The 22,233-nt window shown below is 35.4% G+C and overlaps 1 protein-coding gene across 1 annotated transcript in view; it reads right to left on the bottom strand.

The window, feature by feature from the left end:
* Window positions 1-328: 328 nt before the first annotated feature.
* LOC102272500 (uncharacterized) overlaps window positions 329-22,233 on the bottom strand; it is a 35,452-nt gene continuing 13,547 nt past the window's right edge. Inside the window, exons 9-18 of the mRNA XM_070383118.1 lie at window positions 22,052-22,147; window positions 19,496-19,598; window positions 15,458-15,712; window positions 11,077-11,186; window positions 10,107-10,280; window positions 8,632-8,866; window positions 7,671-7,814; window positions 6,118-6,227; window positions 4,232-4,335; window positions 329-909 (exon numbers count right to left, since the gene is read on the bottom strand). Of these exons, the coding sequence (XP_070239219.1) occupies window positions 4,237-4,335; window positions 6,118-6,227; window positions 7,671-7,814; window positions 8,632-8,866; window positions 10,107-10,280; window positions 11,077-11,186; window positions 15,458-15,712; window positions 19,496-19,598; window positions 22,052-22,147 (1,326 nt within the window). The 3' untranslated portion in view covers window positions 329-909; window positions 4,232-4,236. The remainder of the gene's footprint in view (window positions 910-4,231; window positions 4,336-6,117; window positions 6,228-7,670; window positions 7,815-8,631; window positions 8,867-10,106; window positions 10,281-11,076; window positions 11,187-15,457; window positions 15,713-19,495; window positions 19,599-22,051; window positions 22,148-22,233) is intronic.

The following is a 22,233-nucleotide window of genomic DNA, read 5'->3' on the forward strand; positions in this document are numbered from 1 at the left end:
AGTAATCAAAATCTTTCAAAGAATTCTGACAAACAATAACAAATATTACTTATCATGGTAGTATTTGATATCTAGAGAATCATTTTATTTGTAATACAGTTCAGCATGTCCTGATATATCTATTCAGCATTCTGCATGTATGTAATTGAAGTGGTACATCTCCTTAGTCAGTGGCTCAGATGGCCATGTTGCTAAAATTCCTCTACTGACATTCACTTTCCAGAAAATTTAACATTTTCTTTCCCATTGCTGACATTTCCCACACTCTTGGATGTTCTGTATCTAATAATGTCTGTCTTTCTATACAAGCACACCCAATTATACCATCTTAAATCAAAGGCCCAATTTATTTTAGACAATTACCAAGTGTTTGCTAAATAACAAAATTTTCCTGAAGCTTGGAAATCTGGAATGAAAAATCATCAACAAGAAAGCAAATTTATTTATGGATAAGAAGAAAGATACATAGGTACCATAACAACTTTCTGAAAAAAAATTGAACTTGACCTATGATGTTGGTTAAATAATAAATTAGAAATATTCTTCCAAATCATTCTAGTTGCAAGGTTTGATGAGTGATCAAAGGAGCAGGTGACCCAGTTTTTGGTCCTTGTCTCCAGATGTGCACCATCTCCTTTCACCCTGCTGCTGAGGGCAAGTCATGACTAGTTCTCTTCACTCAGTAAAGTGCAGGCATTATATGCAATATAACAAGAAAATCCAGTTTTCTTCTTCTACTTTATTTCCATCCATTCATTGTTTTAATTGAAATTCTATTCTTTCTTAGAGGACCCCAAAGAACAGTTCATATGTTTTCACTTTAATTGAAAGACAAAAGATTAAACATGGATGCTGTGCTGATAAAAATGCTTCTTGAAGCTGATAAATGGTTGAATTTCCTGTGATTTTCTGGAAAAGAGAAAAAGAACAGAAAATCAATATAGTAATCCCTGGAAGCCTTCAATTGAATTCTTACTGTGATTCTTTTTCTTATTTTCTTCCATATGCTTTTGCTATTTCCCCTACTTTCTGTTGGTGACCTTTGTAGCTATTTAGCAATAAGCAATCAGAGTGATCTTTGTAAAGTCTGAGTGAGATTTTACCATTTTCCTGAATTTCACTCTGCCATTTCTCCCACTCACGTTCTCTAGCCAGCTGTCTTTTTGCAGCATCTAACCAGCTTAAGCACATATCTGCCTCAGGAGCTTGCTTCCTGTTTCTGCTGTTGGGACGCATTTTCCACATAGAACCATGAGGTTCATCCCCTACTCTATTCGTTCTGATTTCAAATCATTTCATCACTCCAAACCAGCCTTTTCAAAGTGACCTATCTATAACAGTACAGGATCTATCTTTTTATGTCTTTTTAGCCTTTTTTATTTATTTATTTTCCCTTAGCTCATATCACTCTCTGACATATATCTACTTGCTTGTGTATTTAGAGTCTGTCTCCACTCACTAGAGTATGAGCTTTCTGAGAACAAGGATCCCATTTATCTTGTTCACTGGTATATTCTAAGCATCTATAATAGAACTTGGAACATAGTAAGTGCTTGATAAATATTAGTCAAATAAATAATTCAATCCCCAAATGTGGTTCCTAAAGGCTAATTAGAAACTAAAAGTTATTCTGCTGAAGTATCCATGGATTTATGTAACCAGAATGTCAGAAACCAGGAGTAGAAGATGGTAGGTAAATATTTCTAGCATTGAGATGAAGTTTACAATAAAATATGAGCTTTTTAAAACTTTATTTATTTATTTTAATTGGAGGCTATTTATTTTGCGATATTGTGGTGGTTTTTGCCATACATTGAGATGAATCAGCGACAGGTGTACAAGTGTCCCCCAATCCTGAACCATCCTCTCACTTACCTCCCCACCCCACCCCAGAGTTGTCCCAGAGCATGAGCTTTGAGTGTTCTGCTTCATGTATTAAAGTTACATTGGTCATCCTTTTTACCTATGGTAATGTGCATGTCTCAATGCTATTCTCTCTTATCATCCCACCCTTGCCTTTTCCCACAGAGGCCAAATATCTGTTCTTTACAACTGTGTCTCTTTTGCTGTTTGCATTTAGGGTCATCATTACCATATTTATAATTCCATTTATCTGCATTAACACACTGTATTGGTGTTTCTTTTTCTGACTTACTTCATTCTGTATAATAGGATCCAGTTTCATCCACCTCATTAGAACTGACTCAAATGTGTCCTTTTTTATAGCTGAGTAATATTCCATTTGCACATGTACCACAACTTGCTTATCCATTTGTCTGCTGATGGACATCTAGGTTGCTTCCATGTCCTGGCTACTATAAACAGTGCTGTGATGAACATTGGGGTGCATGTCTCTTTCAATTCTGATTTCCTTGCCGTGTAAACCCAGCAGTGGGATTGCTGAGTCACATGGCACTTCTATTTCCAGTTTTTTTAAGGAATATCAACACTGTTCTCCATAGTGGCTGTACTAGTTTGCATTCCCACTAACAGTGTAAGAGGGTTCCCTTTTCTCCGCACCCTCTCCAGCATTTATTGTTTGTAGCCTTTTGATGATGACCATTCTGACTGGCACAAGATGATACCTCATTGTGGTTTAGATTTGCATTTCTCTGATAATGAGTGATGTTGAGCATCTTTTCATGTGTTTTTTATCTATCTGTATGGCTTCTTTGGGGAGATGTCTGTTTAATTCTTTGGCATATTTTTTGATTGGGTCATTTATTTTTCTGGTATATAGCTTCATGAGCTGCTTGTATATTTTGGAGGTTATTTCTTTGTCAGTTGCTTCATTTGCTATTATTTTCTCCCACTCTGATGGCTGCCTTTTCACCTTGCTTATTCATTCCTTTATTGTGCAAAAATTTTAAGTTTATTTAGGTCCCATTTGTTTATTTTTATTTCCATTACTCTTGGAGGTGAATCATAGAGGATCTTGATGTGATTTATATCAGAGAGTGTTCGCCTATGTTTTCCTCTAAGAGTTTTATAGTTTCCAGTCTTACCTCTAGATCTTCAATCCATTTTGAGTTTATTTTTATGTATGGTGTTAGCAAGTGTCCTAGTTTCATTCTTTTACATATGGTTGGTCAGTTTTCCCAGCACCACTTGTTAAAGAGATTGTCTTTTCTCAATTGTATATTTTTGCCTCCTTTATCAAAGATAAGGTCTTCACAGATGAGTGGACTTATCTGTGGGATTTCTATTTTGTTCTATTGATCTATATTTCTGACTTCGTGCCAGTACCATACTGTCTTGATACCTGTAGCTTTGTAGTATAGTATGAAGTCAGGCAGATTGATTCCTCCAGTTCCATTCTTCCTTCTCAAGATTACTTTGGCTACTTGAGGTTTTTTGGTGTTACCATACAAACTGTGACATCATTTGTTCTATTTCTGTAGCTTGATATGGATTGCATTGAATCTGTAGATTGCTTCAGGTAGTATGCTCATTTTCACTATATTTATTCTTCCAATCCATGAACATATATACCATTTATATAGTGGTTTTCCCTAATTTCTTCAGTTTAACTCTGAATTTTGCAATAAGAGGCTCATGATCTGAGGTACAGTCAACTCCTAGTCTTGTTTTTGCTGACTGTATAGAGCTTCTCCATCTTTGGCTGCAACGAATATAATCAATCTGATTTTGGTATTGACCATCTGGTGATGTCCACATGTAGAGTCTCTTGTGTTGCTAGAAGAGGGTGTTTTCTATGACCAGTGCATTCTCTTGGCAAAACTCTGTTAGCCTTTACCCTGCTTCATTTTGTGCTCCAAGGTCAAACTTGCCTGTTACTCCAGGGATCTCTTGACTCCCTACTTTTGCATTCCAGTCCCCTCTGATGAAAATGACATCTTTTTTTCGTGTGTTAGTTCTAGAAGTGTTAACTAACTAACACTTCAACTTCAGCTTCTTTGGCATTAGTGATTGGAGCATAGACTTGGATTACTGTGATATTGAATTGTTTGCCTTGGAAGCATATATAGATCATTCTATCATTTTTGTGATTGCACCCAATACTGGATTTTGGACTCTTTTTGTTGTCTATGAGAGGAGGACCCAAATGCATATATAGAGAGTAAGCAAATAACAACATATTACCAAATTATATCAACAAGGAATACCAACTTACTAATTGACAACTAAAGCAATGAGCTGTCTTTGGTCCTCACTATTAATATCATTCTCCTATTTCTTTTGCCTGCCAACAACATCTCTTGACACTTACTATTTTCAGTTGCCAGGAAAGAGGTAGAAATATCTTGTCATAGAGAGTCGTTCAACAGTGGGCATCTGGGCTTTAACATTTGGTTTTTCAAATGATTGTTGTACCTAAAAACAAAAAGAGATTCTAGATGATACATATCTCTTATGCATCTCAGAAAATGTTTTGCAAAATAAGCCAAAGATTTTTTTTGAATGAAGGGTGCTCCTAGGATTGATGGAACCAAGCCCTTGGATATTTTAACTCCTTGTTGCTGCTATTCTACCTCTTAGATATGACACCCAATGTCAGAATAGTCTCTTTATCTCAAAATACATACCTAAGTCTCTCAGTCATGTCAGACTCTTGGTGGCCCCACAAAATTTTTGTCCATGGAATTTGCTAAGGGAGAATGTGATAAGTGCTATTCCCTTCTCCAGGGGATCTTCCTGACCCAGGGATGGAACCTGGGTCTCCTGCATTGCAAGCAGATTCTTTACCCTCTGAACCATCAAGGAAGCCCTATGCCTAAACTAAGTATTTTCAAATTTCATTTTCTCTACTTTCCATTTCTGATCTATAGATTTGATGATTAATTATCCCTTGGTGTTTTTTTCATGAGAACTGAAGCTCAGAGATCCTCTATCTTCTACCTCCAATAAGTCTAACTCTTCAATTTAATATTGCAGGGTTTTGTCCTTAAGGTCTGAATGATGAGCAAGATTCACAGTCTGAACACTAAGTTGATATTTGGGCCTTTTTTTTTTCCCCCATAGATTTATCAGTGAAATCCTACTTACTTAGATCCACTATTTCTAATCTTTTCTAAGGAATTCCCTTGAAAATGTACTGTTTAAATCTTATTCTTTCAATAGGACTTAACTTCCTATGTTCTTATTCACTGAGACCCTGACTCATTTTATGTTACAATTTTCTCCAATTCATGAAAGGTATATTCTTTTTTTTTTCCTACAGAAGTATTATTATTCTCTACGGTTTTAGTTTAAAAACAACCACAGTTTTCCATGTTTGTACCAATAACTTTCTTACTGAAAAAAGAGGAACATTTATTCACACACTCATGCATTTATTTCTTCAATGACTATTAATTCCTACCTGCTAGCATGTTGAGTATTCAATAAATCCCAGGTTTCATGAGCTTGCATTCAAGTAAGTAAATGAAGATAGCAAACAAACAAATATATATTATTTGGGTGGTGGTAAGAGTTATGGAGAAAAATAAACTAGGAAGGAGGGAGGAAATAGGGAATGTCCTGAGTTGGGGAATGAGAATCAAGCGTTCCCTTTTGGACCACTATATTCAAATAATTTTTTTCACCTCTGTTCTCTTTCAAATGTCCTTACTGTTCAGTCACTAAGTCATTGATATTCTTTGCAAGGTGTTCACATTTCCTAGGACCTTCTCCTCATGGATCCTATCACACTTGCATTACACTGTGTTTGTTGAAATATTTTTTAATGCCCATCTCTCTCATAAGAATGTAAGTTCTAGGTAGCCTTATATCACATGAGTCTCACTTACACCTGTGTCACAAAGATATAACCCATTACTAAGTAAACCACCATATATATATATATACTACATATATATTATATATATAATATATATATTTAAATGAAGCAGTGAAAATTAATCCAATATACTTTCCATTCTTTGAATTATAAGAAACTTATAGCCCATAAGATACAAGCTCATATTTTGTAGCATTTTGTTCTTCTGTGGTGCATTAATGCAGTCTTTTTGTAAATTGTATATTAAATACATGAATTACAGAAACCAAGTGCTACTCTACTTTTGTGTGCCTGAAAAAATCTTTTATTGTCACTTGAAAGGCAAATAATATTTAAGTTTTCCTTAACGAATTAATGATTAGAAAAGATGAACTTACCTTCCTAAATACTTCCTCAAGATGACAGCACCAAGCATATTTTTGGAAGCATGTGATGAGTCGTGTAATGAAGAGAGAACCTTTTTTTATGTCTCTCCAGGACACATTATCTATGATGATAAGAAGTGGTAAGCCTTGGGCTGTGGTGTTCATAATTTTTTTTTTCTTACTTTTTTTTTTTTTTGTCTTTTAAAACAAAAATGTATCTTGGGAATTATCCTGACATATTTAGGAGAAGAACTTACAACCTTCCATTAACTCATTTTCCAAAAGAAGTTCAACTAAAGAAGCAGATTATCACAACTTAAGTTCATTTCATAGAGATTGCATTGTCTTTTGGAGACTGACTCTCTACTATGTGTTTATGTTTATCCACTTGGCTTTGAAAAGAGGCTTGAGAGATGATTGTAATTATCCTATTTTACAGAGGAAGGAATACAGGTTCAGAAGGAAGAATTTCTCCATATTCATACAGGTGGTTGTTTACAGATTATAAATCATGATGTCTTTCACAATATAGTGAACAAAATAAATGAATGCTGCTGCTGCTGCTAAGTCACTTCAGTCGTGTCCGACTCTGTGTGACCCCATAGACGGCAGCCCACCAGGCTGCCCCATCCCTGGGATTCTCCAGGCAAGAACACTGGAGTGGGTTGCCATTTCTTTCTCCAATGCATGAAAGTGAAAAGTGAAAGTGAAGTCACTCTGTCATGCCCGACTCTTAGCGACCCCATGGACTGCAGCCTACCAGGCTCCTCCATCCATGGGATTTTCCAGGCAAGAGTACTGGAGTGGGTTGCCATTGCCTTCTCCTAAATAAATCAATAGATCTAATGAAACTTTTGGAAGGGAGGAATATGTTTTTGGTATAGATAGTGGTAACAGATAGTGGTATAGATAGTGGTATATACTTATCTCCTAACTCATTAAACTATATACATTAAACATGTACAGCTTTTTGTATGTTAATTATGCCTCAATAAAGTGATGAATGATTAAAATCTTCAAGTTAGAAATGCTCAGATACAAGGCCTCTCAAGATGATTATGTAGATTTGAAGAAATAAACGCTCTTCTCTTACTAGTAATAAGCCCCATTTTATCATTTGCTTCTTCCTCTAAAAGGATATGCACCTACTTGCTAGTGCATGTTTATGGTGCTGTTCTAAGAAGCACCAGATGAGAAATAATAGATAACATGAGTTGGAGTTGATAGTTTTTCAGAAAGGGCAGTCAGTCCTTAGATCCCAAAAACACTATACTCAAAATGTTACACGAATTTAATAGAAAACTGAATCAATAATCTGTTTGTAACCAGTGTGATAGTAAAGGGATTATTTTGTATTAGGTTGTTCTAATGGTTATGATACTTTTGGCTATAAAGTACAACAGATAATAAAAATAAATTTTTAAAAGTGAAGAAAAAGTAAAACATATTGACAGTATTCAAAATTTGTATCAAATCATTCTTACTCTTTTTTTTTTTTTTTTTAGGAATCATTCAGAGATAGCCTTAGACCCACAAATCCCTGTCTGCAACTGAAAGATACATACGTGGAGTTGAGGAACAGAAAGCAATGAAGTCCTTCTCTACATGGGTCTTGTAAACAGCATCCTCTTCCAGGTTCTCGGATGACTGTGAGAAGCTGTCTGCCAAGGCTGGTGGAGAGTCACTGACCCACAATTCCCCACAATTTGCTGTAGAGACATCAACTTTCTTCACACTGTCTCCCTCAGTGTGACTATTGCAATTACCTCATTATTTTACAATGTTTATTCTAACTAGTATTATACACAGAAGTACACACACAAATACACACAAGTGAGTGCATCTCCACCCAACACTGTCTTTTTCTTATGTCATTGAGCAATGTGCCAATTAATAGTAAAAACATGGTAAAACTGGAGGAATACATTTGCTGAGAGTAACAAAGGAGTTAAAGCCTTATCTGCATAATCTCAGAGCATATTTATCATTTTATAGCTAAATTATTTCTACTTTTCAACTTTAAAAACTGCTCTAAAAGTTAAAATGGCAATTGGGAGTCAAAAAAAAAGAAGAAGAAGGAAACAAAAGCATTTCCCTGAAATCCCAAGTTCCCTCATCTCCCAAGTCATTTCCATTTCAATAATCTATGAGGAAAAAAAGGAAAATGTATTGCTATTATTAATATCCCAACTTTCAAATGAAGTTCCTCTCAAGCCAGAGAACATCAAAATGTCTGTAAAAATTTACAAGCAAAGCAATCATTTAAATGATTTCATTCCAAGGTTAGAATATTTATGTCTAATTTTTTGAGGATTCTAGTGATCTCCTTAATCACTTACTTTAAATTGAATTTTTCAGTTAATTTATCAGAAATTTATCATCTAACAAGTCTCATGAGATCAGCCCCCTAAATGGAATTTCCTAATAATTCAATTTAGTTTAAGATTATTTCCCCTAGAAATAAAACATGCACTACAAACACCTTTATGATCTTTATGAACTTTGGATTTTCATCTCACAACTCACCACCTCTGCAGGCCTGGACAATGATGACTTTAGGTTTGTCCTTTAGACTGAGGCAATTACGGTTGTTGAATGTCCGGAAGATGGTATCATAAGGTAGCACATCTGGTTCTTCCTCACTGTGCATAGTCCCGCAGATCCCATCCAGGATGCCATGAGACATGAACACCAAGAATGTACTGTCTGAGGATTTGTGCTCTTCACGTGCAGCAAATTTCCACAGCACTGATTCCATGTCCTGAAAAGACCACAAAGTCTTATTTCAATGGGACAAGCATTAAAATTAAACTGACCTCCTATTTTTTATGATCAGTATAAGAAAGGTCTGCAACATTTCAGTCACAGTACCTTTACATAGTGGATACTCAATGATAATTTTATTTTTGTTTCTATAATGGATCAGTAGATTCAAATTTTGGTCCTGATATAACCTGTCCTCTTAATACATTTTACATTTGTTTATTGTCACTATATACTTTCCCTTTCAACTCTTTCCTTTCTCTCACTACTTAATAAGAAACTTGAATAATAAATGTATCAAACCATTTTCCTTCTAAAACACTCCCCATCATACTTAGAATAAAATAAAACTTCTGACATGAGCATACTTCTCCTTCTGACATTCTTCCTCCTCCTCTGGTTACACTGATCTTTTCCTACTTTTCATGTAACAGTTTCAAATTCAGTTCAGACTTTTCACTTGTAGTCATGCCTTCTTGGAATATATTTAATTCACATCTTTCTAGAGCTATCTTGTCTCTGATAGTCATGTGTCCAACAGCATATTATCTCTTCACAGATGTTTTTCTTGGTCAAGATGGAAACATTATTACTTATTATTATGTTATCAATAAAACAATCAAACATTATTACTCCCCATTCACCAATGTATTATTTTGTTTCCTTTTTTTCCTTTTCACTTTCTTTTCAATCTCAAAGACATACAGATACATCAAATTTCTGAAATGTTCTGTTTTGCTTATGGTTTGATCATTCCCTACCACCCAGCAAGTTAACCTACATCAGTGTGAGCTGGGAACCTTCTGTCTCATTTACTGACCCATCCCCCATGCCAGTATAGCCTTTGCCAGAGTCAGGATTCAGCATTTATGTGAATGCTGTAAATAGCAGTTCACTCCTGCTAGCATTCTTTACTCTAGAATTTTCTGGGAAATACTAGGGCTGAATCTCAACCTTCACACTTCAGAATTGTGTGGGTATACATGCCCATCAGTTTTTTTGTCAGGTTTTATGGAATTAAGGATATTTGAAACTCTAAAGAGACACAGATTTCACCTGTCTTAATATTTACTTTACAACACACATTCACACACTTAGACACACACATGCACATAAATGAGACCTATGATTATTAAAGCATTTGCTTGTATTGTAAAGTTCCCTTGCTAGTAGGAGGATCCATATGTATTGGATATGTGTTGAATATGTGTGTGTCAGGGTAGGTGAGGGACCCTTACCCTGGCTGTGAGTTTCTCTTCCACTTCCACAGTGTAGCCAAGACCCTCAAGCAGCTGCTTCATTCCAAGGATGTCAAGGGCAGCCCCATTCCTGGGAGGCAGATGATCAAACTCTGTGTTGCATATGATGAGAGCCAGACGAGTGCGGTCCTTTCTCTCCTTGATTGGATAGATCTACAGAAAATTGATATGCAATGAGTTTGATTTACCTAAATCTCTCTTAAACCTTCATATACCAATCACTGTTGCTATTAAGGGCTTGCATAGTTGTCTCCTCTCCTATCCTATACCAGAAGACACTGTCCTTCCTCTTTCTTACTTAATGGATTAAATTGACAATAGAAAAAAGTACAAATAGGAAGTGAATTGTCTTTCAAAAGCCCAGAACAGGATCCAAACATATTTGTAATGTTTACTCAAGAATCTTGAGGAGACTAGAACAACTCCTACCCTCTCCTTCTCGTCTTTCTTCTACACCTAGTCAAATCTTTCTAAATGTTCAAGATTCAGGTCAAATTTTGTAAAAACTAGGAGATATTTGCCATTGGCTCCAGCTAAAAATAAATACACCAAAGATTATTTGCCTTAGGTAACATTATTTTGTTACTATTTTTAATACTAATTTATTATGTTTTGCAGATGTTAACATTTTTTTTAACTAGAATGCAACCAATTATTACTCAGTCACGTTATTTCATAAATATTTTGATTCTGTGACTACAGCTAAAATTCTAATAAATCCCAAATATATTTGACAACAAATAAATGAAAAAATGACAGACATATTTTATCATAGGGAAAGAGAACTGGAATTTGTGTGAGGCCATGTGATTTCCTCCTGCTCAAAGTATTTATAAACAAAATTACCACTGTCCCCACCCTGCTGTTCTGTAACTAGCGCTTTAAGAAATTATGTATTTAGTGAAAGCAGTTGCTTCTCTTCCTCCCTTTCATGTACAGAACACAGCACCTCTCCAGCCCTTTCTTTACACAGTTTCAGGAATTCTTCATGAGGGCAAAGCTTGAGGGTAGCTGCAGATCCCACTGACTCATCTGGTCCAGCCACAGTTTCCTCAGGAGCTGCAGGATACATCACATGATATAATTGGTAATATATGTCCTTGTGACCCAGTTATCACCAAAGAAGACTGACAGAGAGGGGACAGTCTGGGGAAAAGATTTTAACACATTTGGTGATAGGAGATAGATGTATTATCACTGGGAAAGAAAGGAGAAATACTTGGTAGTAAAAGCAGAGCTACTAACAAATGCAATAACATATTCTGATATTGTGAAAAAAATAACCTTGATGATTTGGGATCAAATAACTTTGTTTCTTACTGAACAAAACAATTTTATTTTTCAAATAGTTTTATTCTAAGGTATTAATTATCTATGTGGACTTTCTGTTGTCTGAGCAAGAGCACATTGACTAAATATTCATCAGTATTATCTATTATAAATATAATTGAATCACATGTGCAATTTTAAATTTTCTAATGCCCACATTAAATAAATATAGTATCAATTAATTTAAAAATTAACATAATATATCAAAATTTTATCATTTTAATGTGTTACTAGACACAATTTATGCACATAAAAGCTAAGTCCGATATCCCAAGTCCATTCCTAATTCACACAACAAATACAGACACATACACCCCCAAATACTTAAAGGAATCTTGAATCTTGTATCACCCAGGTATTTTTTTTTCAACCTCAGCATGAGTTCTTAACCTTTCCAGAGAAAGTGAGCCTCAAGGATTCCTCATCAAGCTGTGAATTCAACTATTTAAAAGAGAAATGCTGTCTATTAACCATAGTACTGTACCCAGTGTCAAAAGGACAAATTTGTCAGAGATTCTACATTCTACATACTCTGAATGTCTGCCTCCAAATGCTGAATAACCAGCACTAGGTTTTCAACTCATATAGAGTAAATAACTTCTCCCTCTTGGAAATGATTGTTTCTGACTCATTCTGCCTTAATCCTTTGAGAAATGTAATATTTTCGGAAACTGGTTGGCCTCATTTGACTAAGATTGTGCAAGAGACTGGGAAAGTCCAAAGCCCTTCCTTTGAGAGGGAAGGAAGAGTGTCCTCATAAGCAAAAACCCGAAGAGAAATTTATCAAGAACTAATATAACAAGGTTTTTGTCTATGAAAGGAATAAACCTCTATGTTCATATACATGAACTAATCAATTTTTTTCTTATTAATTTGATTTACATTAGAAAGCCAATATCATCTTCTATAATTATTTCATTTATTTTTTCCATTACTTTTTAAATACTGTTTTTTAAAATGTCTTTCTAAAAAGTATGCTAAAAATCTAAGCTCTGGAGAGGAAGCAAAGGGTACCAAACTCTCTGAACATTTATTTTCATAGATTATGTGAACATATCTACCTATTTCAGAAGATTCTGCCAATGTGAAGATGTCTGGGGTCCTGGGATAGTCTCTGGTCAGAAGGCATGTTTTGTCATTGAAAGTCTCCTGTTTTCAGGTAACTTACAGGTTTGGTGTACTCTCAAATTCAACAAATGTTATCTCCTAATGGCCATTATGTGTCTACATATAGAGGCAGCATTTACAAATAAAACTGAAAATTAGACTTTCTTATATTTAATAGTAAAATTAGCATGAATCATTTCAATACAGTGTAATAAATATAGTGTAGCCTGCTGTCCAAAGCCCATGGGCCTGACAGAACAGCAAAAAAAAAAAAAAAAAAAAAAAAGAAAAAAATTAGGAGTTTAGATAAAAAATTTTAATATCTCAGTTTTATCTGTTATCTAATGGTGTGCTGAGGAAATCTCTTAAACTGAAACAAAAATAAAGATACTGATACTAGATAAGACAAGCCATCTCCCTTGGCAAGTTAAGAATTTGAAAAAAAAAAAAAAGAATTTGAATAATTATCTTCCTGACTAAATAGCAGTTCCTGGTACATAGTCTGTATGAAAGTGAAAGTGTCACTCAGTTGTGTCCAACTCTTTACTACCCCATGGACTGTAGCCCACAAGGCTCCTCTGTCCATGGAATTCTCCAGAAAAGAAAATTAGAGTAGGTAGCCATTCTCTTCTCCAGGGGATCTTCCTGATCCAGGGATCAAACCCAGGTCTCCTGCATTGCAGGCAGATTAAGATAAAATAAAATAAAACAAAATAGGAGATAATTCAACAAATGGAAATCAGAATTGAAGTAATGGGAACTTCAAGATAATTTTAGCAATTGCAGGATCCAGAACAAATCTTCAACTGAAATAACATATCCTCTCAGAAGAGTCTGTGGCAGACAGGAGGCAAGTATAGACCTATTTGTTAAAACAAATAGCTTGGATTCTTCTTATCTCCCAACCCATTTCCTCAATACTATGCTAAGAACCCTCTATGCCCCAAAGGCCTAATATTCTAATATTGCACATTCTAATTGCCCAACTTACTCAGCTTCCTGATCTCCTAGACCAGGGTACTCTAGGTGTCCTAGGACTCTTCTGGAGGTTCCATGTACAGATAGAACTCAGGGGATGACTGGATACTTCATGAAAGGGTCTGCACCTGCCTCCTGCCTGCCACGGATTCTGCTGACAGGTTATTTCAATTTAAGATTCATTCTTGTTTCTGGGATTGCTAAAATCATTTTGAAGTTCCCATTATTTCAACTCTGATTCCTATTTGTTGAATTATCTCTGATTTTGTGTTGCCTTATTTTATCTTATATTTTCTATTCTTTTCCATCCTGGCTTATTACAGGATTTGAGTATAGTTCCCTGTGCTATACAGTAGGTCCTTGTTTATCCATTCTATATGTAATGGTTTGTATCTACTTAACCCCAAAATCCCAGTCAATCCTTCTCCCACACCTCTCCCCCTTGGAAATTACAAGTCTGCTCTCTGATTTTGTTTCTAAATCCAAATCATTTTTATCCCATCCCAGTTTAAGAGAAAATAATAAACTTGCACAAGGACCAACTTAAATATTAATGATAACATCTTGGATATCTATTAGAATAGTATGTACTTCCTGCTGGTGGTAGCATCCCTTCTACACAGTGAAAAGTTAAGTTAGGTCGCTCAGTCACGTCCAACTCTTTGCGACCAGGTGGACTGTAGCCCACCAGGCTCTTCCGTCAATGGAATTCTCCAGGCAAGAATACTGGAGTGGGTTGCCATTTCCATCTCCAGGGGATCTTCCCAACCCAGGGATAGAACCCAGGTCTCCCGCATTGCAGGCAGACACTTTAACCTCTGAGCCACCAGGGAAGGGCTTATTAAAAATACTTAGTTTCTCTAGTGAGGTCTCTACAATTGTGTGGCATTTCATTTATTACATCTTGATATTATTGATAAGCTCCAGTATTCTGGGCTGGAATTTCAGGTTAAATTATACCAAATTGAGTCCATCACTGGTGAACTTGGACCTGAGGATGTTTAGACTCTAGCGATATTTAGAATTCAATTAAAGTGAAGTTTTGAAAGAGGTTAAGATATTGGACACTTTATAGACATTCTCCTATTTTGTATACTCACAGGAATACATAAGCCTTGTAAAGGTATAAACATTATAAGCTAGAGAATAATTATGATAATTACTATTTATTACATGGATGAATCCAACTTTTATTATATGCCTTATGCTTTATATATATGGTATATCCTTGGTACTCTGCTAGGAGCTATTATTCATTGGTGAAAAAAAAAAAAGTGAGCTGGATTAAGAAACTCAGTGGATTGTAGTCTTATTTAATGAGATAGGGGATGGAAGTGGAACAGATTTGATGGGGAGAATTAAGTATTTCATTTTTTGTATCTTAGCTTGTGAAGTCCATGGAGCAGTCAAGTGGAAATGTTGAATATGAAGCTAGAGCTAATCATATCTGGAGCTCAGAGGAGAATTCCAGATGGGAGCTAAAATATTAGGAATTGTCAGCCCATACCTGCCATTATGTTCCTGGCCTTACAAAATCTGTGACAAGGTTAGTGAAATTCTTCCCATTTCACAGATGCTCATATTGATGTTTATGAAGGATAAGAAACTTGAATGAAGACACATAGTGTCCAAAGTGACAGAAACCTAAGTTCAGGTTCAGATATTCCTTATTATAAAGTCTCTGTAGCTATCTCAATGAACAACCTAAACAGAAGACTCAGCTTCCCAGCTAATTGGAAATTGGACGCCCTCCCACAAGTGACAAAGTGGCCTCTAAAAGGGCAATGATAGATTTAATGAAAATTATACATTAGTAATAGGAGGATGAGGGAACTATAAACGACAGTGGAACAGCCTTAGAGTCAAGTAGATTCTAAAAAAATTAAGATATCCTTTGTAAAGAATTTCAGTCTTACCTTTTATACTGGTGGAATTTTTGTCTATGTTTAGGAAAGTTTGAACAAAGACTTGACCTGCCTCTTGGTTTTTCTGTCGTATAGAATCAACCAAGACCCGGGCTTTGTCTTGAAGTTTGGCATCATAAATTTTTTTCTTCTCCTCTTCCTCCAATTTCAGGACATTTTTTTCCACAAAGTCATCCAAAAGGCCAGAAATGAGTTCTTTGCCCAAAGATTCCAACATCTTAAGTGGGTTTTTGTTGTGTTTGTCTTCTGTTAGAAATACAAAGCTTCAACTTGATCTTGTCTCAAAATATTCAGAACTGAAAACAATCTGGTGGTTGATCTTTCAATATTATAGATTAGCCTGACACCAGGTTAATTTATTACTGTCTGGGATAATTTGAATTTTTGTCGGGAAATAAAGAAGTCAAATTACTAAATATTTTGTTGTAACACCATAGATATTATTTGAACATGTAGTGTATAGGAAGACAGAATATCTCACCAATCCTTAATTAAACCTACAAGAGAGTTATACAGTCCATCTAGAAATAAAGCTAACCTTGACACAAAATGACATAGTCTAAAAAAATTCACCAAGACATTGAACAAGAACTTTGGCCCAGAAGCATCAGCCTCATTGTTTATTTTAGCTTCAGGTATTCTTTCAATAAATGTATATTGGACAACTTTTATGAGAAAGAAACATGGAAATTAACAAAACATGAATAAAAAGGTTCCTAAAATCTGTTCATTTAATAATAGCTAACATCTCTTAAAAGATAAGTATAAAGCAATAGAAAATATTATTTACAAGTATACTAAGTAATTTATGAATATGAATATAATAGACACTCATAATCATCCAAAGAGATGGTTAATACTTTCCCTATTTTACAGATCATTTAAATAAAATGCTGGATCACATTTCTGTTCTTATGCCATATTCTATAAATTTAACCATAGCACAGCTTCAATAAATACAATTGATATTAATTAAGTCCCATTGGTCTCAAGTGCTTCATATGAATCTTCTCAAAGGTAATAAAAATTTCATGTAATAAATATTTTAAAATTTATATTATATGGTAAAAGAAACAAGCACAGAGCAGTTAGTTAAATATTTGACCAAAATTGTGTGAAGAGTAGCCATGTTAGTAAGAGGGCAGAGAGGGATTCAAAACTCAGAGGTTCAGAATCCAGAATCACAACTCTTAAATCATCAAACTACTTTACATGGTACTTGGGAAAGTGAAAGTGAAAGTTACTCAGTCGTGTCCAGTGTCTGACTCTTTGCTACCCCATGGACTGTATAGTACATGGAATTCTCCAGGCCAGAACACTGGAGTGGGTAGCCTTTCCTTCTCCAGGGGATCTTCCCAACCCTGGATTGAACTTGGTAAAGAGGTATTTAAGAGAACAGAAAGTAATTCAGGGACTCAGAAAAGACTGGACAAATTTCTTCAGGTGAGGGCGCAAAAGGCTGCTTCTCAGAAAAAGTCACAGTAACATTGGTCTTAGAGTACAGCAGACAGGTCATAACAGAGAATTTGAAGAATTACAAACAACATACAATTAATGTATGAGATGTTTACTCTGATGGGTTTCTGGGATTCTATTTCATTTATTTCTGCCCTCAACAAGGTTGAATGTTGACTGAATGAGTGGTACTAGGAGAAATACAGTAAACGATTAAAGATTTGTATAATTTTGGCATTACATCCACTTATTATCTACAAGTACTCATGGCTTCAGTTATTGGCTTTAAATAATAAATTAATTATTCAAATAAATAATTTCTGAATTTATAGACCAGCCCAAAGATGGATCTCAATATTAAGGCTCATATAGTTATTTTTTCTCTGTATACCACAAACTCATAACTTCAACTTTTAAAAGCTGAACTGTTCATTTTTCATCACCTATACATACTAGTAAATGATATCTTACAGTCCAGTATACCAAATCAGTAAAAACTGGTGATATTGAACCTCTTCTACCATCTGTATTTTATTTTCCATCTCACATCAAACTGTATTGATTTTATGTACTAAGTATTTGAAGAATCTGATGGCTTTTCCTTTTCTAATAGTTCAGTACTCCAGTTCAGGCCAATATCTTTTCTTTTTAAATTACTCTAAGAATCAGATAAGTCTACTCTTGGACCTTTCTAATCAGTTCTTCACAATGAAGCAGAGTCAAAGTTCTAAAGATCATTTGAATAGATTTCACTGTGAAATGTCTCAGCTTAATGTAATCTAGGTTTTCTTGTTCAGCCTCACCCTCTGCTACCATACCCAACTTGCTCATTATATTTTGAACACTTTGCTCTTCATTCAGGTTCTAGAAAGTTATGTACAGTTTCTCACACCCAACATTCCTTATTCCTTTCTTTTTATCTTCAGGTCTCAAATGACATGCCATTTCCTTTTGGAAATTCTCCCTAATGCTTCAAACTAGATGGAGTGTCAGAGCTATATGCTCCCAGAGAAACTTGTTTCAACCTAAAGTAGCATATTTTTCCCCTATAGTTGTGTACTATTTAACAATGGCAACCAAACTCATTAGTGTATTGAATCACTCTACTAGTTTTTTTTTCAGTTTCTCATGTCTATTATCTAATGATGTCCTGATTCCAATTCAATATCCAGTGAAGTCATCCTGCCTAGCTAAAGATGCAGCCATGAGCGTGAATTTAAAATACTACTCCCCAGCCAAATGCTGTATTAGTATCCTGAAGAAGACACTAAGAAGATACTAGAAAACAGTCAATTCTCACATTTTAGGAGCTTAAATTAAACATGTGAAATGAGACAGAAACCTGGAAATAATTACCCTACAGGGAAAATGAAAGAAATAAAGAAACACAGTAGCAAGAAAGTATGAGTGGGGTGAATGCAATAAACATTTTTTAAGGAAACTGAAATCTTGCTTTAGAGAGATTAATGGAAGGGTGAATAAATATTAATATATTTTGAAAGGTACGAAAACCTGCCTGACAAGTTCAGACATTTTTGTTTGTTTGTTTGTTTGTTTTAATGGTAGTAAGGATCATTGCAATTAACTGAGTAAGAAAATCTAAGTTTAGATATCTAGAGCATAAGAACTGAAAGATAATGATCTCTTCTTTCCTAACAATGCTAATCTGCAGACAAACCTAATGCAGATACATAAGAATCATTTGTAGATCTTTAAAATATTATAAATTACAGCCTATTCATGATTGAGTAATTCAAGGTTGGGGGGGATAATCTAAATGTGTTAATGTCTACAGATTATTTAGATGTATTGTAAAGTTTAGAAATCATTGAATTAATTGAACCTCTTCCTTTTCAAACGAAGAAAATGAAGCAAAGAAATGATTTAAAGTACTTGAATATTAGCTGCATAAATAGCATGAATAATAGCTGCATAGACAGACTCCATTTCTTACACTCTTCAGCTTCTGTGTGTAAGATATGTGACCTGAAAGCAATATGCAAGATGGATTGGAAGATTAAATTCTGGAGAGAAGGAGACCAGTTAAAAACTGTGAGAACAGTCCAAGAAATAGTGTGCGTGAGTAGTTAGCACCAGAGCTAGAAATGAGGAAAAAATGGAGTCACTTAATAAAGACCAAGAGCATAATTCAATATAGGAGATGGCAAGGGAAGGTGGGAATTCAAAGACTCACTTATCTGATCATGGAGAGAGTTTTATGGAATCAAGAGGAAGCCTAGAAGATATCATACAGTGTTTAAGAATTTTCAGAGTTTTCTCACATATAAAAATGTACTGTATTTGTCTTTTCCCACCCCTCATTTTGATTATCAGAAGCTGTAAAAACAGAATTAACTGCTTCCTGGCTCTGGGCTATCTGGAGATCATACTCTCCTTCAGTCTCTGAGGCAGAGTTCCCAGTTTAAGCTACACAGACCTAACAGGAAGAATGTAACTTTCACGGAATCTGCTCACTTCTCTTTTGTATATTTCTGTCTGTCACAGAGCAATTAATAAAGTGTTTTCTAAGACTCAAGTGTCTGACCCCTAGCTAGGAAAAAGACCCCTACTCACCAGCCATAGATAATAAGCTTAGTATCTTCCTACTGCCTTGAAGGAGCACAGTCTCGAAAATGAAAGTTACTGGGCATTTCCTCAGTACAGGGGGCTGGGACTTCTAACCACCGATTGGGAAATTCTTGTTCGGAACTTCCGGGTTCACTGTCGGGAAATCCCCTGTAGTCAGCAAATGAACCTCCCAACCCTTTGGGAAGAAATGTTTATTCATTTTGGAAGAAAAAAATTGAAATGACCAAACATTTTCTGATCTATGTTGGCACCTCTGTTTTGTTTTATTTTCCCTTTCCTCAGTCCCCTACATCTTGTTTTCTTTGTTCTTCTCTCTCAGATATCTCAATGTTTAAAGGACTTAAAACTAACAAGTCCCATTTCGTTTCAGGATAAGGATTATCTGAATAACTTTTGCTTCCTTTTTAACTGTGCTAATAATGGCAATATCATCTCCTCTCTGTCTCCCTTTCCTTTTAAATATTTATTGGAAATAAATTCTGAATGCTTGTCTTGATTTCATGCTTTTTTTTTTTACTGCCTAAGCTTCCCTAACATTTAATTTTTACTGAAAGTGAGAGTTCCTCTTTTTGTTATATCTGAACAAAGACTGACCACAGAAGCACTGCCAAGATGTAGTACAATGATCCTGTGATAACACAAAAGAGATAGATTCAGTTAGTGAAAGAAAAGAAAAATTGTGACGTGCTCAACTTTGAAGATTTTTAAAAGGTCAGAAGTTCTAGGCCCATCCATGTTGCTGCAAATCATACTACAGAAATAAGTCAGATAAGAAATACAAATATCATGTGATAACACTAATATTTGGAATTGAAAGACAGTGATACAAACAAATTTTTTTATGAAACAGAAACAGAGTCACAGATGTAGAAAATAAACTTATGCTTACCAAAAGCAAGCAGGGGGGAGGGAAAATTAGGAGACTGAGATTAACATATACATAACTATACAAAAAATAGATAATTAATACAAACCTTTTTATAGCACAGGGAACTCTATGCAATATTCTGTAATAACCTATGTGGGAAAATAATCTAAAAAGAGTAACTATATTATGTGTATAACTGATTAATTTTGCTATACACCTGAAACTGACAGAACATTGTAAGTCAACTATACTCCATATATATGTGGAGCCTGTTAGGCTGCAGTCCATGGGGTCGCTAAGAGTCGGACACGACTGAGCGACTTCACTTTCACTTTTCACTTTCATGCGTTGGAGAAGGAAATGGCAACCCACTCCAGTGTTCTTGCCTGGAGAATCCCAGGGATGGGGGAGCCTGGTGGGCTGCCGTCTATGGGGTCACACAGAGTCGGACATGACTGAAGTGACTTAGCATAGCATAGCATACTAATAAAAGTTGGAAAAAAAATCCCATTAAGTATATACTTGACAAGTCCAAATAAAACAAATGGTCAGAAATTAATCTTCACTTTTAATGGGTTAGGATTAGAAAGGGCTCATATGTGCAAATGAAAGAGTAGTTTTTCCAGTCATTTCTGGGTATAACCTTGCTAAGTAAAAATATTATCCCAAACTCATAGGAATACTTTTGCATGCATCTCACCCTAGCATTTATTTATAGGGTGTCATGCACTACATGCTGATTGTTTCATGTTTGTTGACTGTCTTGTCTTCTCAATGAGACTGTAAACTACTAGGTACCTAGATATACAATTATTTTGTGTTATGAAATGCTTTAAGGAAGGGCTAGAATTGTGTAAACAGTAGTCATGACTTTGTCAGTGATAAACTCTGAGATTTTGGATAAGTTACTTATCACATTACCTTCTCTGAATATCTCCTGTTGAGCTCAAAATTTGTTGAGGTCAGGTACCTACTGTAATTTATATCTGTATCCCTAAAGCAGAAAATCTAGCAAATGTTTTCTAGAAAGAATGGTGTGAGTAGCAAGTTCAATTCTTATGAAATCTGAAGACTTCAAATCTATTACTTTCTCCAAATTCCATCTCCCTACCTTCTCAGAGTGGTAAAAAAGAAACTGATGACCTTTCATTTCTATTTCTAATTTATTGAAATGTTTAAAGAAATGTCTGTTTTCTGCCAACAGGATTCCGAAGCAGTTATAGAATGACAGAACTCCTGGCTTCCTATGGAAAAGGAAGAGAAAGTAAAACAAGCATTAAAAAAGAATTCTGCTAAAATAAATGCAAGTTATAAAATGACTCCACCAAGTGATTACACACACTCCTAAGAATGAAGAACCCATGTTATGTCTCAATATTGCCCTGCTGAGGCAAAGGAGAGGAACGTCTAAAACTGAGCTTTCATCATCTTCTGGCCAAATCTCAATCTATATCAACTAACCTTGAGAAATGGCCATCTACCTCTGCAGAACCTTGAGGGAAGTGCAGTGTGCCCTGTACTAACCAGCAGAAAGGCTTTCAATATCCTTCCATTATCCCCTGTTTATTATACTAGACCTTGAGATCTTCACTAGGGGGTAGTTCAGCGCTCGTCCCGCAATTTTGCCCCACCCCTACCACATACACGTCTATCCTTACAACTTACTTACTTTAATATCCTGGAAAGAGGTAGAAACATCTTGTCAAAGTCACTCTTTCAGCAGTCGGCATCTGTACCTTACCATCTGGCAGCTCAAATGAAAATCGAACCTAAAAGGAAAATAAGTTCTATAGATTCCACCTCTCTCCCGCCCCCGCCCCGAGTGAAAGGATTTTCACTTACGTTGGAAAAATAG

Source organism: Bos mutus, chromosome 15 (assembly GCF_027580195.1).
Source record: "Bos mutus isolate GX-2022 chromosome 15, NWIPB_WYAK_1.1, whole genome shotgun sequence".
Taxonomy (NCBI): Eukaryota; Metazoa; Chordata; class Mammalia; order Artiodactyla; family Bovidae; genus Bos; species Bos mutus.